This window comes from Toxorhynchites rutilus, chromosome 1, assembly GCF_029784135.1.
Source record: "Toxorhynchites rutilus septentrionalis strain SRP chromosome 1, ASM2978413v1, whole genome shotgun sequence".
NCBI classification, from domain to species: Eukaryota; Metazoa; Arthropoda; class Insecta; order Diptera; family Culicidae; genus Toxorhynchites; species Toxorhynchites rutilus.
This window is the reverse complement of record NC_073744.1, coordinates 170,193,071-170,212,097: the sequence shown is the minus strand read 5'-3', so window position 1 is coordinate 170,212,097 and position 19,027 is coordinate 170,193,071. Positions and strand designations below refer to the sequence as shown.

The 19,027-nt window shown below is 39.7% G+C and overlaps 1 protein-coding gene across 2 annotated transcripts in view; it reads right to left on the bottom strand.

Annotated features, from left to right (window-relative positions):
• LOC129762159 (uncharacterized) overlaps positions 1 to 19,027 on the bottom strand; it is a 41,656-nt gene that overhangs the window by 12,112 nt on the left and 10,517 nt on the right. For both annotated transcript variants that reach the window (XM_055760164.1, XM_055760165.1), the window contains exons 2-3: positions 15,187 to 16,126; positions 2,079 to 3,896 (exon numbers count right to left, since the gene is read on the bottom strand). In XM_055760164.1, the coding sequence (XP_055616139.1) occupies positions 2,079 to 3,896; positions 15,187 to 16,002 (2,634 nt within the window). In that variant the 5' untranslated portion in view covers positions 16,003 to 16,126. The remainder of the gene's footprint in view (positions 1 to 2,078; positions 3,897 to 15,186; positions 16,127 to 19,027) is intronic.

The window sequence follows — 19,027 nt, the reverse complement described above, 5'->3', positions numbered from 1 at the left end:
ATGAAAGATCAAACAGTATAAAAACATTAAAATGTATAGAAAAAAAGGACTACTAGAAGAACTAATATTGTTTTACTTCCTAGAAACAAAAGCGCAAACATTGCTGTATTATACATACTGATAGATGAGCTTGTTGAAAATAAGGTCCTAAACGTTAATCTGTACCTATGCCTTAGTATAAGTAATTTAAAGATTATTAGGTATTAAATTTGAATATGTAAAATCTTAACAATTAATAAACTATAATATGTATATTTATATGTTTTTAAATTATTATTCCCGGTGAATACAAGGTGTTGCCGTGAATCGCTGGTCACCCTGGCGACTGTTAGCACATCGTGTACTGGTCCTGCCGAAGAGCAGGTCATGTATATGACAGAAGAATGACGTTAGAGAATTATATGAAAAAAATGAAAAGATGACTTAACAAAAGAAAAACATAAACAAAGCATTCATTGAATATGGTTAATTGTGTAACTTATACTTATTTCGATATACTTAAAACTATTCCTTAAAAGTAGCCTAACTAACTTAAATTAGTGCTTATAATTAAACGGAATTGAATGTACGTGGAACTAAAAACGAACGACATCTTATGAAACTAAACATATATTTATATTTATAGTATATTACACTTAACCTATTGTTACCGTGAGTAAACGAAGTACACATAGAAGCCGACACTGAATTTGTAATAATAATTAACAGTTAATTAATATCGATGTATTACACCAACTAAAATAAATATTGCAGCTTAAGCAATCGATAAAAGAAGTGTTCGCCTGTTCATTCGAACACAAGGGATTAGCAAATAAAAGGACCTAATTCAAACTTTTTTTATTAGAATGAATAGTTCATTAAAATGTATTTATTTGTTCATTAGCACAACAAATTAAATTAAACAACTGCTTATGGCCACGGACGCTACTACGTGTATGAAACGTTGAGAAATGACAACAATAATTCAATTTGTAACAATCGTGAAAACATAAGAAATCGTTACCAATTTTTTTTTGCGGCCCGGGACATCATGACTAACACGTGTTTGTGGCCCTTAAGGGAAAGAGGTTGAGTACCGCTGAATTAAACCATATACAGCTTATGGGATTATAATGTATAGCATATCAAACAAATCTTAGGAAGGAAGGAAGGAAGGTATTGAATTAGAGAGACTTTAAACTCTGAGAGTTCATACGTCTCTAAATCTTAGGGAATTTCCGATTCGTTTGGTATGTAAATCGCCAAAATACGTTCGTGGCAAAAATAGTTATTAACGTTAACTTTATTTCATAAAAACGTGACCTGTTTTCTGATTTGGCACCCTTAATGAAAGACGTAGTTCTACGTCAAAATATATGCGAACAGTGACTTTGGACTTGGCGCTTTCTCGCTTAGAGATGCCTAACTTTCTGAACTGTGATATTCGGGTCGAATTCGGTTGATTCTCGCCATTGGTCAGGAGGAACAAACTCATGATAAACTTCATTAACTTTTAGAATTGCAACCTTCCTTAGAATCAATCAAGGACAGTTGTAAATGTTTTGAGCAAAGTCAATAACCAGAATCACATTATTCAATAATCTACAATTATCCAATTATTGACTTGTAACGAGCCGTTGAGCTCATGTTGCTCTGATTGACCCTTCCTCAAGTCTCGTTTTCCTCATTATTTGTTTTACGCAGTTATGCTCGACAACAGACAGTATCCAAAGAACGGAAACACGTGACTCGAGGTCTTATGCTACGCGGATAGATTGATTTTAATTGCCACGCTCGAACACAGAACAACAACACGCCTTGGCACTCAACAGGTTGTACCTTTCCCTTGTGATGTAATTATCAACCATAACGGCTCGGAATAAAAACAGCTTGAGACTCTGCGGTGCATAAATTGAATGGTTAAGTGACCGCTGATGAATAAAATATATCACAATCACAATGCCCCGCAGCGATGATTATCGAGACTGGAATTTCTGAGAATTACCTTAGCTAAACCGTAAGCCGTGCGCTTCTTATTGTTTGCATGCGTTTGTGCGTGTGTGTTAGTGACTGAAACATATTCTAACCCCCGGACTCACCACGTCCTCCTCGTCCTCGTTGTAGTTCACATTCAGCAGCATAAACTTCCAATACTGGACGCAGTCCGGTATCGAGTAGCAGCTGTGTTTACGCGCGGGGATCTCGCGTAGCGTCGCCGCGACATCTTCGCCCTCGTCTCCGTCCTCCTCGTTTGACTCTGATCCTGGGCAGCTATCGCACAGTACTGAGTCGTTCTCTTCACCGTGGTCCTCACCGTCATCCTCATCACCTTCGTCGACGTCGTCCGAAGGTGACACATCCTCAGACGTTTTGCGATAGTCGAAAACGTAATCACGCCTATAGTCGTACACGATGCGATTGATCTTCGGCGCGGTCGGGCTGTAGAGTATGCAAACATTTCTGTACCGATCCAGGGGATGACGTATGTTGCGATTCGGCACCGGCGGAGGTGATCTCTGACTCAGCGAGTGGTGCCGATTCTTCGAAAAAGCAAACTCATCCACCACTTCCCACTCGCTCTCGTCGCGGGCAGGATCAACCCGAATGTATTCGTAGATGTGTTCCTGGGGAGATTCGTAGGTCGGTTCGGAGCCACCGTCGGTTTTGCACGTCCATATTGGCTGGTAGATGTTCTCATCGAGGGACGCTCCGCAGTCCGAGTAAATCCCACTTGTGTTACTGCTACTGATGCTGATCTCGTTCGAGGAATTACTCTGCACCTCGGCACTTATGAGCTCACTCGCATTGTGACGGCGGCGGTGGCGCCGCTTAGCTGCCGCGAGATTAATCATTGTTTCGTTACCTTCCAGGAACTGAAAATATTTGTCAATTTGAACCGATTCGAGCAGCGCACTAACCGACCCATTATGGGCCTCGTTTGTCATGATTTTGCGGTACGTTTTTCGCTTATTTAACACTAACTTTCGATTGCGCACTAATTCACACGCCGCGGCGGCTGCGGCCCCGATCAGCAAGAATGCCTTCAATCCACGTTCGTATGTAATCACCACCCGACACAAACTAACGCGAAGCAAATGCTCGCGCAGCAGAGAGCGTTTTTTAGCCGCGAGTGAGCGGCACTGTTTGCATTGCGATAACCGATCGCCCTCGCCCTCGCGCGCTACCTGGACCCGATATGGGCTTATCGCGTCATTCACATGACCATCCCTATCGGCGTTGTTTTGACGAGGAGCTTCGGTCTCTCGATTCCGCTCGCCCGATGCAAGCAATTGCACGTCGCTCTCTGTTTCAAAAATCGAACTCCGAAATGTGATAATCACCGGATCCAGCGAATCGGAGCGGTCCTCCTCTTCCCGCTCTGCCTCCCTCTGTCGCTTACGCTCGTTCAGAACGTTCTGACGGAACTCCTCAACCTTGTCGCTCGAATAACCTTGAACAACACAGTTGAGTCGCGCTCGCGATGATGAACTGCCACAACCTCCCCAACTATCGCCAATGTCATCAAACGTAACGGATGGAATGTGTTTCACGTGATAAGCTACCTCCGCGCCGGCATCGTAGTCCTCGGTCTCCACCAGCAGGGACGTCATCCATGCATCCACCGGTGGTGCAGTCAGCCAGCAGCGCCCGCTTCGCACCCGACCGGGGCACAAATTCTCGTAAATGGTTTCACTTTCGGATGGCTCGGAAAAATCGATCAAGTTTTCGCTGAGGCTTCTTCCACTCACTTTCCACGGGGCGGCTTTCTCCGGTTCGGTGGCAGCAGCGGGTGGGCAGGCGGTTTCAGGGGGTTTCAGTGTTCCGCCGGGGTCGAGCGGTTGCTGCCTTGCGCTAGCCAATGACGACGCCAACTGATCGTCGCTTTTGTGCAGCCCGCGATCATCGCGGGAAGAGCGCTTCGGAAGAGCGGAGAATGATTAGTTGAAAAAATACGAGCACCGAAAAATAGGTGGGCAGGTGGGCTGGAAACTGTTGTTGGTTGGTCCGATACCGATGTTTTGAGAAAACCACAGCATTGGATGCAAAACAAATTTTTGAGAAATGATCCGTTGCTGCAGGTGAAAGAATTTCAACGTTTTTTTTTGCGAAATGTTTGATGCACGCAATGTTTCGTGTTAAAAATCAAATTCGCGTTTAAATTCAGTTTCGATAAAAATGTTTAAATATTTTGACATAGACTCGAAAAGCGTGAAACATGAATAAGGAAAAACATGAATTCTACGAACTGTATTAAATCTCGTTTGCCAAACTAACGTAGGTATTTATTGCCGGAAGGAAACTGATTCTGTTTATATGCCCTAGGAATAAACTACTTTGTGTTTCTGCGAATATTCACTCGAGAGCCGGACACCCCCTTCGATTTTTATGAACTTGGTGCATACGGTGGGTATTACCCAAAATTCCAATGCACATTAGCATTTGATAGAATTTTATTGCAGCTAATTTATTACTAGGTGTAAGGTAGCTGACCCGAAATCTTTTTGGAGGTGATAGAGAATCATACTTGATGAAAAGAATTCTTCTACACATTCTGCCAAATATATACCGGGAATTTGTAATTTTAAATCTTTCCGCTGAACATTTTTCATGTTCCAAATCAGAAAACAGGTCACGTTTTTATGGAATAAAGTTAACCATTCTCACTACGAACGAATTCTGATGATTTGTATAACAATCAAATCGGAAGTTCTTTGAGATTTGTTTGATATGCTATACATTACAATTCTCTGATCCATAAACGGTTAAAATTAATGAAAACTGGAAGCATTTCCATTTTCCCATACATTGGTTCTGTTGATTTGTGTGTTTACCTTCCAGTGCCGTCAATAACGAACAACTAATGACCACGTCTTCGCCCGTTTCCAACTAATCTATATTAGAGATGGGCAAAACGGTTCATTTCATTGAGTGGCTCAGAGTCGTGCGCCGGGTCATTTGAGCGACTCGACGGATTTTTCAAGAACTGGTTTATTCAGATATGTAAAGAAGAAGACGTAAAAAATAAGGTTTAAAACAATAATCAGTGCAGAGAATAGTAAAAATATTGCTGAAGGGGTTCTCTGATATATTTCCATCACAATAATCTTCATTACGTTTTTTTGACGTGGGACTACGTCTAACCGGAATATATAGAAAGAAGGAAGGTATTGTATTATAGAGACTTTAAACTTTTGCAGTTCATTCGTCTCTAGCCTTGAGAAAGGCCCTTTGAAAACTCTACTCTATTCTACTCCAGCGCTACCACCTCCGCCCTCTTGCCTTGAGAAAGGCACTCGATCCCTCGCCGTCCAGCTCGTCCAGCAACGATGTTGTCCAGTCGGTGTCCATACAAAGAATGGCTGATGAATATATGGAGGGTAAAACGAAAACCTAAACACAGAACATGCAGGAAAAAATTAAAGATTTCGAATGCTTATAGCTCGAACATTTCGTACTGGATAGGAGAGATGTTTGCATCACTTGATAGGGAATATTTCTACGCATCTATCGCAACTAACAAAATGTTGTTTCTCATTAGATAAACAATTGAATAACTGTAAAATATTAGGCGTTATCTAAACGCCCTAACTGCATCGTTTTGATTGGTCCGATTTACGGTTTCCCTAACACAGCCATCAAAACCAAGCAGCCTTGGGGAAATCGGCATTGCAAATACATGAAAGTAGGGGGACTTTTGTTCTCATCGAAAAATGTTCCCTAACACAGACTTTAAAACCAAGCAGCGAAATCGGCATTGCAAACACACGAAAGAGCCTAGAGGCGAGTGAACTGAAAAGTTTAAACCCTCTTAAAGCCAAAAAGAAGAAGAAGAACACACGAAAGTAGGAGGAGCTTTTGTTCCCACCGAAATGTGTTCCCTAATAGAGATTTCTAAACCAAGGTGCCTGGAGAAATCGGTATTTCAAATTCATGCAAGTCGGGGGTATTTTTGTTCCGACTGGAATGTGTTTCCCTAACACAGACTTCAAATCCATGGAACGTGGGGAAATCGGCATTGCGAATTCATACAAATCGGGGGTATTTTTGTTCCGATTGAAATGTGTTTCCCTAACACAGACTTCAAAACCGAGGTTTCTGGGGAAATCGGCTCTGCAAATAAATGCAAACTGCGAGTACTTTTGTCCTCGCTTGCCTTTGTGCAGAGTGGAATATGTCTGTCCTAACATGATCTTCTAAACTTAGGAACCTGGGAAAATCGTGCAGACACTAGAAGCGAAGGAACTTCCCAGTTTCAAGCAAATTCGAGATTCGAGAAGTATGTACACTTTTGGGATGTAAACTTCAGAGGGAAATGTAAAATAAAATAATCGTTTGATAATTTTTTTGTCTTTATTGGAAATATTTTCAGCCTTAGGCTGGTTCATCAAACGTTTGATAATTCTTCCGTACATATATTTTGTTCTAGTCTTCATACCAAACGTGAAAGGTCCGTCATTAAATTTACTTGTAACGAAGAACAATCAATCACAATAAATGAATTGACTTTACACGGCATTTGTTCATTTTTTTCACTCACAGAGCAAATATATTGAACTCAATTGAATTTGGAAACTGTTTCATTCAATCAAGAATTTAATAAATACAAACGAATGGTTGCTAAGCTAAGGTAGTTCCACGTCAACCTTGCGGTTATATCATAGATATAACCCACTCATTTTTTTTTATTTATAAACATTATTTTTTCAATTTTATCTGATGAAAGTCTACTACATCTTTCACTGCAAATTTGTCCTGCTTTCGGAAAAACTCGCTCACATGGTACTGAAGTCGCCGGAATGCATAATATTTAAAAAAAAAATGATAGAGATAGATTTCCTTCCATTCCATCAAAGCAAAGGGTTGCTTATTCTCAACAGATGTAGTTCTGCTAGGTATTTATCTACAGTAGATATAGCAGATATAGCTTTTGGATCATGTGAGGATCGAAGATTGCCAACTAATGCATCAAACTCCTTCCATGCAGATGACCGCGCTTCATCACCAACGATTTGTGGTAGTTTCGTAGTAGTTTATTCTATGGATGTCATTTTTAGCGTCCTTATCAACGACTGGTGTGCATAGTTGTACTTTGTGTTATCCTTAAAACCTTGCTGCTTCAAGCGAGGATCTAGCATTATTGGTTAGGCTACTAATTCGTCTGACTCAAGATTTGTGAATCACTTTACCAGCTCCGAAATCAATTCATTACAGAGCTTTTTTATAATCACTAGAACTGATTTCTCTTGATATAATATTGATCATGTCGAATTATCAGTCGGGAGAGTATAGCAGTTTTCGATAACGACACAGTTTTCTCCCCGTTATATATCCCAAACATTTTTAAAATGTTTCGAATGGAATGTTTTCATGATTAACTGTATTATATTAGTCAAATCATTTCATTTGATACCCATATGCGGGAGTGGCATGAAAAAAGTAATTGGACATTTTGGATTTACATTTTTCATAAATAACTGTGTCCGACTAGTCAAGTCCTTTTATTAGATACCCATTTTTATGGGGTTTCGAGAAAATATGTAATTCGTCATAATTTTCAAACATACAAACAGCTAAATAAAACTGCTTAAAAAGCAGCATAAGAAACATATATTTCTTCCGCACTGCCACAGGCCACGGTTCGTCAGATCGTGCGTACGATCCACGGTTCTTTACCAATAAGCCGGCTCTTAAAAGAAACACAGTTCTTTTATTAACCGTAGTTCTTTTTTGAACCGTGGTTCTCAAATGAACGGCTCTTAAATGAACCACGGTTCAAAAAAGACCCACGGTATTTAGAGCCGTTCATTTAAGAGCCGTTCATTTGAGAGCCGCGGCTCATTTTTAAAGAACCGTGGATCGTACGCTCTTTCTGATGAACCGGCTCAAATGAGCGGCTCGTGAGCGCTCGCCCATCTCTAATCTATGTATTTAAAGTGGATTTTTGTCTGTCTGATTCTTATGGACTCGAAGACTACTGAACCGATTGACATTAAAATTGGTATGTAGGGGTTTTTGGGGCCGGGAAAGGTTTTCATGATAGTTTGAGGAGGGGCTGCCATACAAATGAAACCCGAATTTCTGCATTACTCGAGAATTAATCAAGCAAATGAAACCAAATTAGGCATATGGAGGTTTTAGGACGCAATAAATGTTTCTATGGTGGTTGGACACTCCTCCCCTTTTTAAGGGGGGGGCTGCTATACAAATCAAACACAATTTTCTGCATACTCGAGAATTAATCGAGAAAATGAAACCAAACTTGGCATGTGGAGGTTTTAGGGTGCAATAATTGATTTTACGGCGGTTAGACACTCCACCTCCCTCTCTAAGGGGAAACTGCCATACAAATGAAAGACTAATTTCTGTATAACTCGAAAACTAATCAAGTAAATGGAGCCAAATTTGGCATGCGAAGGTTTTAGGAAACACGAAACGTTTCTATGGTGAATAGGGAGGAGGGGAGTAAATGAAGCCATACATTGTCAAGTAAATGAAGCATACATTTCTGCATAATTGAAGAACTAATCAAGCAAACGGAACCAACTTTGGCATGTGGAGGTTTTAGGGGGCAAGAAACATTTCTAAGATGGTTCAACACTCCTCCCACCTTTCTAAGAAGGGGGGGGGACTCGAGAACTAATCAAGCAATTGGACTTAATTTGGCATATGGAGGTTTTAGGGAGAAATAAATGTTTTTATGGTGGTTTGACACTTCGTTCCCCTCTCTAAAAAGGGGAAGTGGAGGGTGGTGAACAACTCGAGAACTAATCAAGCAAATTGAGCCTTTTTTGGCATGTGGAGGTTTTAGGGAGCACGAAACGTTTCTATGGTGAATCGACACTACCCTTCCCTCTCTAAGGGGGGCTGCCATACAAATGAAACAAAAATTTCTGCATAACTCGAAAACTTTTCTGTGAAATGGAACCAAATTTGGCATATGGAGGTTTTGGGGAGCGAAGTTTGCCGGTCAGCTAGTTAAGTATAAATAAGCCATCCACGATTCGAAATAACAGTCTCGAGCGAGCTGCTAGGCACAGCTCTAGAGACGAATACACCCCCGAGTTTAAATTTCGCGGTGAGCCTAAACCATCGCCAAGTCCGGATTGACGGCCAGGAAGGTTTTGTTGTGTGTTTGGTGGGATTGGAAGGGAATCATCCACTATGAGCTGCTCAACTATGGTCAGACCCTCGGTTCTCTATTTTGAGCACCTTGACCGTTTGAAGCAGGCGATTGACCAGAAGCGGCCAGAAATGATCAATAGGAATGGTTTTGTTTTCCACCAGGACAACGCTCGACCTCATACATCTTTGATGACCCGCCAAAAGCTGCGGGAGCTCGGATGAGATGTCCTATAGCACCCACCGTATAGTCCGGACCTGGCTCCAAGTGATTATCATCTCTTCCGGTTCATGCAAAACGCTCTTGGTAATACTAAGTTGGCCTCTGGCTGTCTGAGTTTTTTGCAAATAAGTTGGCAACTAAATGGCAACAAGTTTGCGAACAAAACAGCGCATATTTGACTTAAATTGGATAGTTTTAAGTATGTTGAATAAAGCGTCAAATTTCGATCAGAAATACGACATTTCTTTTTCCCCAACCCTATATATAGATAGGCCCTTTTAATACTTTTGTCGTGTAGTAGTGTCGTGTTGAGTCGTGTGTTAATATTTTTTTTCACGTTTAAACATCAATACTCTATAACTCTTTCCAAGACACTATTGCGGTACGACTCATAGTTTGTGAGGGATATATTATCAAAGATTTCTCTTATTAAAATAGATACGTCCTTTTCAAAAGATACGCTTGAGTCAAAAAATTCCCAAATGCTGTGGAAAACTCATATTTCCTCCAACAGGCAAATAGTTGATGAACCATAAATAAACAGCAGCTAAAACGAAATTATTTTTCGAATAATTCATAACGTAGCTTCACCAGAAATGTTGGAAGTTAGCATAGGGCTAGGAAACCACTTTCTTGTGAGTAAATCAGCGAATTAAGGTCAACAGATTTATTATCATAGAAATAAATATTCCCTGTTCTCTTTACAACCTGACTGCTTAAGAAATTTGCGAGTAAGGCAGTAAAAGACTAAAAATGCGATGCAAACACAGAAAAACATATTTTAGCATGAATACTGGTTTTATTATTCAGAAAACCATGAAACCTGAAATGTAAACCAACAGGCAGAAACTACACCGACAATTCCCGGGGAGGCCTATATAATTACAATCACCCTCATTCCGGTTCACGATCGGCGATTGGATTTCACAACCCGATCGAGTTCGAAAATTTCGCATTCTACCCGTTCGCCTCAAATCTAAACAAATCCAAAGGGGGTGAATTTCGAACTTTCATCGCAGCAATCAGACAACTGTTAAACCAAAACAAAAACAAAAACAGGAAGTGGGTTATATCTATGGTATAACCGCAAGGGTGACGTAGGACTATCGTTGATTTAGAGATCATTTGTTTGAAGTTGAATCTGAATTCATTCTGAATGAATGAATATTTGGAGAACTTCGAAAACGAGAGCGTTACGTTGTAGGCACAAGGTTTTATGCATCCAATATTGGATACGGAAATATCCTACTGATGGGGAAGAATAATCTTCAGAAGCTATCCTGTTAATTGCGATTGATTGAAAAATCACAAAACCAAATGTATTTGGTCACAGTGTTACATGAATAGAAAACATTAAAATAAACTCTTTCACATGAATGTAATTTTAAATTCCCAGAGGAACTGGCAGATTATTTTCAGTAACGATTAGATATTTCCACATTTTCCTCGATACTGGAAGCCCACCAGTGGTTTATGCTAACTCGATAACCATCTGTTAATAGCACTTGATTGAATCATATTTGGTCACAGTGTTACATGGATAGAAAACATTCAAATAAACTCTTTCACATGAATGTATTTTTAAATTCCTAGAGAAACTGGCAGATTATTTTCCGGATGTTTCTCGATGCTGAACGGCATCCAAACGGAAAGAATTCCGTGCGTGTATGTGTATGTGTAGCGGCTGCTTCGATGGTCACCTTCTCTTCTCCTGAAGGATCGGCTTCTCTGTGCTCCCTCACAGTTTCAAACAAACTGCTTGCGTTTCAGGGCAGATCTCGATCCTTCGCCGTCCAGCACCCTCAGCAACGATGTTGTCTTGTCGATGTCCTCACGAAAAATGAATGCGTCTCACCACCAGAATATCGCTTAAGTATGCTTTTTGTGTGTGATTGAATCGAGAGAAGGCGTGGTTTACGATGGCAATTTGAAAGGCAAACTAGAGGGGAATGAACTCTCTGGGCTCGGAACTTTCGGCGACTGAGCAATAATCGATTGCGAGCGCATACAATATTGGATACGGAAATATCCTACTGATGGAGAAGAATAATCTTCAGAAGCTATCCTGTTAATTGCGATTGATTGAAAAATCACAAAACCAAATGTATTTGGTCACAGTGTTACATGGATAGAAAACATTCAAATAAACTCTTTCACATGAATGTATTTTTAAATTCCCAGAGGAACTGGCAGATTATTTTCCGGATCTTTCTCGATGCTGAATGGCATCCAAACGGAAAGAACTCCGCGCGTGTATGTATGTGTGTGTGTAGCGGCTGCTTCGATATCTTCCCGGGGAACCGTTTGTGGCATCACTCTCCTCCTGATGGATTCCCTTCTGGCCTAAGGTGCACAAACAGGCTCTTGGTAACACCGTTCATCCGCGCTTTCATGATAAATAAAGAGCTTCACCACAACAGCGACAACATGCTCCAATCGCTGTTCAATTAGAACTGAGTGGATTTCCGAGCGGCGCTCGCTTATATACCGATTGGTGATTTCAATAGCCTATTTTGAAAGCAAATTTAAGACTATTGGAACAAGTTTTTGGATCAGAAAGTAACAAGTATAGAACGCGTAGACATTTTATCTTTCGAATGAAGTGTTTATCATACCATTTCGTTCAGTTGTTTAGGAGCTATTAACACTCAAAATCTCGGTCTCCGGCGTAACGCTTTCGTTTTCGAAACTTTGGTTTTACACCCCGGTATAGAAATGAAAGACGTAGTCCTACGTCAAAACGGCAAACGGTTATGGAAGTTTTAGTTTCTGCAGAAAATAATTTATTGCGCATTGGAATACATTGGAATAAAAGGTAAAACCAAGTTAAAATGATATAGGTTTCGATTTAAAATTTAAATTTTTTGCTCAGAATATGTACTAATAGACGGAATATAACATCCGATGGGACGCCTTGGGATGGCAGCTCGTATAGCTGTTCCGTCACAGCTTCCAGCTTCTATGGACTTTGCTCGAGGACAATCTGATTGGCGGTTTCTCGGAGGAATACTGGCTCGTCGATTTCCGGCACCTGCTGGTGCACCGTGAACGGATGCTGTTGTAACTTGCAAGCTTCCAACATGAAATTTCAAGAATATCCTCCTCGAATGGAGTCGAAGCTCCACGGAGCACAGCATAACAAAAAGGTCAACTTAATTTGACTATCGTTGCTTATTGGGAATTGGCCAGAGGAAGGCAGCTACTGCAGGAGGGAATGTGAAAAATGTACAGTTCGAGATAGGAGTCGAATGAATTACCAATAAATGAATAACAGTTTGAAGGATAACTTTAATTACATTCAGTTCCGACAGCCATGACATAGATAGCGGTAACATAACATCAAAAACAGAAAAATATAGATTATCCTGGAGGCCAACTCAACTAACGGCCGCCAATAATATGCAAATGTAGATGGTGAATCGTCTGATACCCATGGTCTCCATTGTTGATTACCAATCGGAATCCATTTGGGGCTTTCTGTTTTCCCGGCTGACAGGCAATTTCCATCAAATGCCCAAACGTTTCCACATCTTTCGCGGTTTCATCTTCAAGTTTTGGGATTCGCTGCTTGGAAATGACTAGGAAAAGCACCGGACCCTACGGCGAAACGTCGTTAAAGGCTAGGCACTTGTCATCTTCGTAGATTATGTCCGCTGTTATTTGTTTTCTCGAATGATTTTATCGAAGATGGTTTCCGCGTCTGCAACGGAATGTTTCAGTGATGTGTCGCTGACGAATGGTCGTATAGGGTAAATGATCTTGGTTTGTCCAATCTGGGGTGTTTTTACGCAACTAGTAAATGCAAATCGATTTTTCTTAATGAAAATCACACATAATCGATACGAGTTTGGGTTTGTTGAAAAGCCTCAAGTCTCTAGTTGCTAATACTACCATAAGGTGTTGAAATTATTCAAATTTTTATGCTTTTTAACGATTTTCCTTAAAGAAGAATTATGATCATGGTTTGCCCAAAAAATGATCATGGTTTGTCCGGTTTTAGAAATCTCCATTTTTGAATGAAAACATTCGAATTCACAATTAGATGTTGCATTTATCATTGCTTGAGTTTACTGTCATCATATTGCTTCATTCATAATTTAGGCTTTCTTCAGAATATTGCCTTTTCTTGGGCATTTTAGAAGTGTTCACCTCAACACAATCAACACAGAAAAACCATACTTCTGCTATGCGCGAAGCACACCATAAGCAAACATAAACAAACTGCAGCGCGCCAAGCGGTTGCCATAGAAATCATGTGGGCAAAACAACATTATTGAATTGGACAACTCATGATCAGAATTGAGTTCATCAAAATGCGTTAATTTAATGGTTTAGCTATGTAAATCCGATACAAATGGTGAACAAGCATGATGTTTACAATATTTATAAGTGTTGTAATCCAGAAAAGGTCTGAATACGTGCCAAATAATCATCTGGTGATCGATTAAAAGTTAGCTCGAATGAGGGGCGCATTGACACAAATAGAAGGTGTATTTTATAATCCTTTAAAACATGTGATTTCGTAAAAATAAACTATCAAACTACTATAAATCATGTAAAAGGCAATTTCATTTATATGTTTCGAAACATTCGAAGGCCTTATTTGACACAGGAGCGCTGAATTAGAGCATTCAAAAAAGTGGGCAAACCATGATCATATTTTCGACTGGACAAACCAAGATCATTTACCCTATGATTCGCTTGTGCGCTTTTTCGTCCTAAGCAATCGCTTTTAAATCGATTTTTTTATACACAGATGAGACAAAGTGCACAAAATATGAACATTGCCCTTTAGGAATTCACATGAGTAAATGTCATACCCTCCAGTGACGCCAGATGATTTTTTTCAAAGTCTTCAACGAAAATCGGAAATTTTGATGTGTTTTATACACTGCCAGCTACCTTTGCAACCGCCAGAATCGCAAAGAAGCACAGGGAACTGAATTAAGCCATAAAGAAAAGTAATACTGCATCCCTGCAGTCTGCAACTAAAATATAAGGGTGCAACAGGATAGAATTTGCGACAAAAATTAAGTATCGGTAAATTGCGAACGTGTCTGCAAATTTGGCATCCTTGCGATGCTGGAAAACAAATTTCGAAATAATTCGAACTCGAACGGATTGTTCAATGTGCTAAATCGAAGTCGAACGGGTAACAAAATGCATAATTTTGCTAGTTTCAAACCCGATCGGGAACCGGAATAGAGGTGAATATGTAACAAAACGGTCAGGGTCTATTATACTTTTTATCGTTTTTGGCCCTTGCACCTGAATTGGTTTCTTTGAGGGTCCCTATCTGAGTTTCGAAATTCACATTTGCGAATAATCCATTTCGCTCCGCGCTTCATTTGCTCGCGGACAATTGGCACTATTTTAATCAGACAGCTGACTTTCGATCAACGATTTATTATGAAAATCAATGATTGTGGATACGCTTTCATAAAAACTGTATAACAGTAATATACAAAGCCTGAGAGGCAGAGAGGCTCGGGACAGTGGCCGGCTGATTTAACGTGTAATTGCTACACCAAAAAAGAAAGATAATGACACAGTCGAACTAGTAAAACATCTAAAGGGCAAAAGCCTGATCGGTGCAAATGTTATAATATCATCATAACTAACGAAAGGTTGTCTCAGCTCTGCATTTGATTTTAATTATACCTTTTCGATTGTTCCTGGAAATGATATCTATCCTCGAATTGCTACTGGTTTCTCCAATTCAACGTTTCAGATAATATTTTCATCAACAAACATTTATGCGATTGTGAAAAACTCATAAACTATAATATCAAACATCGTATCAGATCAACCAACGAACAACAGCAGCAGGGGCACTTAAATGCTTTATTCATTCGATAAATTACCAGGTTCTCAGCCACTCCGACGACCGTCACCTGCGAGCGGTTATCATCACGCATCCGACAGATCTCGCCAAGATCGAACGATTTATTGGTGCGAAACACCTCCTCAAAACCATCCACATTATGCACTATATCACTTTTGCACAGTTTTCGTTTGGCCTGAATTGTGGACCCGCCAACGCCACCGCCGCCAAACTTCACCGGTTTGATGCGGAAATTCTCCAAAAACTCCTGAAACTTGACACTGTACTTGTTCACTTTCTTCGTCCGCTCGGTATCAACATCTTCGTCCTCGACGGAACAGAAGGCACACTTTTCCGCACTATACAACCGGCCACAATCCTCGCAGATGTTTTCGTAAATATTCTCCTGACACTTTCTCAACTTCCCGTACTCACCGAAGACACCGACCACGGAAGTCCCATTGATAACGTTCTCGTAGATATTGTCGCACCACAGTTTACCGGTCGTCGTGCGATCGATGCCGCCGAGTAACAGCGCACTACTGCTGAGGCCACCGCTGGTGGCACCGCTTCGGACGATACTCAAACCTGGCCACTTACCTTCGCCGTCATCATCATCATTAGCAGCCCCTTCAGCGCTGCGTTTGTTTCTTTGCTTTTCCAGCGCCGCTGGATGCACTTCTCCCACCTTTATTATTTTCTCGGTTGACACCAGCAGTGACGTTGTCATCGGCGGTGATGACAGCGTGATTTCATTGTTGCTGTTATTCCGATGGTTATTTCCCACCACCGGCGTCGCTGCCGTCGCTACCACAACCGGTTGATGAGTTGGGTCTCTGGAATGTCTCGACAGCATCGTCAGAATTTCTGCGTTCCGGTGCTCTTTTGTCTGGCGATTGTCGGGATTGTAAAGTACACATTGTTCGCTCACTATTCGTTGTTTATTAACACTGGGTGATCACACACAGAGACGCGTTGATCTGGGGAGTATGTGTAGTTTTTTTTTATATCCCATCGAACGACGAAGAAAGAAGAGATTTATTCATTCGAGATGATACATCACTAAATTAATATTCCACACAACAGCTTCGCCCCCAGGGGCGAATTAGGACCGATAATATACACTCAATCATCAGCGGGACACTAATTGTTTCAATTAGACACACTTAACCCCACTTTTTGTAGAATTTGCCTCCGTTCGCCGTGGATCAAATAGGAAATTTGTACACACATACCAGCGCGCGTCCGCCAATCAACATTCAATTTAAATCAACTTGAATTAAGAAGCCGCAGCGATGGATGTGTAGTGAGGCCACTATTTCACTATGGTAATACAGATCGGACTCGATTATCCGGAGTATTGATTTTTTTCACTCCGGATAATCGAATCCTCCGGATAGTCGAGTCAAAAAAGTTTTTTTTCTTTATTTGTTTTTTTTGCATGTATTTTTCGTTTTTTGAAAATAAAAGAGGAATTTGATTTTTGATTCATCCCCTTAAAGTCAGAAAACACCTTTCTCACATGAAAAAAATTAATTTATCCAGATTCTCTCAGGAGGTGATAGACGATCATATTTGATGAAAAAAATCCTCCTACGCATATGTTCGAATTTCAACAATGACAGAGTTACAGAACTTTTTTTTGTTTCGGACTATGTTGCTTCAAACTGGTTCTACATTCAAAAGTACGCTACGGAAGACGATTCTGATGCTTTCATTTGAAAGATGAGAAAATTTAGTACAGGATATAGTAGTGGAACAACTAAATTAGTGAATTTTAATAACATTTTGGAAGTGAAACACTTAAAAGTTAATAATTTTTAATGTGTTATGATTAATTTTATCCTAGAAATTTATATTAAACTAGATTGTTTCTATCAATTATAATGAAGTTCTTTAACCGCTCCACAATTCGTTCTTTGACGCACTATTTCTAGCTTTCTTAATTTGGCTGCAATATCGATATAGACGATTCCTGGTGAAAATTCAATCAAAATCTTCAAAAATCACGATTTTTACCTCACTGCACATGTAATAGACACTTATACTTCACCTCAACGTTGAAAGGTTACATTTCTTCATGAAATAAGCAATATTTGAAATATAAAAAAAAAAATTAAACTGAATATAATCGAGTCCAAAATTGTGTATAATCGAATCACATATAATCGAGTCTGTATATAATCGAGTCCGACCTGTACTGTATTCTATGAGTCCAATCATTTCATTTGATACCAATATTGAGGGAATTGCAAAAAAATACATAGTCGAAAATATTGTGGTGGCGACCTTTTGGAATTTATGTTGTTCATAGTGTACTGTATTCTCCAAATCAAGCCATTCAGCCATTTTTTTGCGGCGGCCAAATTGAATTTTTTTTAGAATACAGTAATTTTTCATAAATAACTGTATTCTACTAGTCAAGCCCTTTCTTTAGATACCCCTATTGATGGGGTTCTGAGAAAATATGTAATCCGCCATTTTGTAGTGGCCGCCATATTAGATTTGCATTTTTCATACATAATTGTATTTTACTAGTCGAGACCTTTCATTTAATACCCATATTGATGGGGTTGTGGAAAAAATATATATGGCGCCATCTTGCGGTGGCGGCCATTTTGGATTTGAATTTTTCATAAATAACTGTGTTCTACTAGTCAATCCCTTTCATTTGTTTCCCATATTAGCTATTCAATATAGAATTATTGTACAAATTATTCAAAATTTCCGAAAATCAAAAATAAAATACTACGGATAATCGAGTCTCAAATTCCGAATAATCGAATCCCGGATAATCGAGTCTCCGAGTAATCGAGTCTCCGGATAATCGAGTCCGACCTGTATTTGGATCGTGATATTGTTGAGTATCTTTTCCACATTGAGATGCTGGTCCGAGTGAAAAAAAATAGTGTAACATTTTGTCTCAAATTCCGAACGGTCTCAATTTCCGAACACTTCATTTTTAAATGTAGGGTAAATGATCTTGGTTTGTCCAGTCGAAAATATGATCATGGTTTGCCCACTTTTTTGAATGCTCTAATTCAGCGCTCCTGTGTCAAATAAGGCCTTCGAATGTTTCGAAACATATAAATGAAATTGCCTTTTACATGATTTATAGTAGTTTGATAGTATATTTTTTACGAAATCACATGTTTTAAAGGATTATAAAATACACCTTCTATTTGTGTCAATGCGCCCCTCATTCGAGCTAACTTTTAATCGATCACCAGATGATTATTTGGCACGTATTCAGACCTTTTCTGGATTACAACACTTATAAATATTGTAAACATCATGCTTGTTCACCATTTGTATCGGATTTACATAGCTAAACCATTAAATTAACGCATTTTGATGAACTCAATTCTGATCATGAGTTGTCCAATTCAATAATGTTGTTTTGCCCACATGATTTCTATGGCAACCGCTTGGCGCGCTGCAGTTTGTTTATGTTTGCTTATGGTGTGCTTCGCGCATAGCAGAAGTATGGTTTTTCTGTGTTGATTGTGTTGAGGTGAACACTTCTAAAATGCCCAAGAAAAGGCAATATTCTGAAGAAAGCCTAAATTATGAATGAATCAATATAATGACAGTAAACTCAAGCAATGATAAATGCAACATCTAATTGTGAATTCGAATGTTTTCATTCAAAAATGGAGATTTCTAAAACCGGACAAACCATGATCATTTTTTTGGGCAAACCATGATCAGAGGTGGTCAAACCATGATCATAATTCTTCTTTAAGGAAAATCGTTAAAAAGCATAAAAATTTGAATAATTTCAACACCTTATGGTAGTATTAGCAACTAGAGACTTGAGGCTTTTCAACAAACCCAAACTCGTATCGATTATATGTGATTTTCATGAAGAAAAATCGATT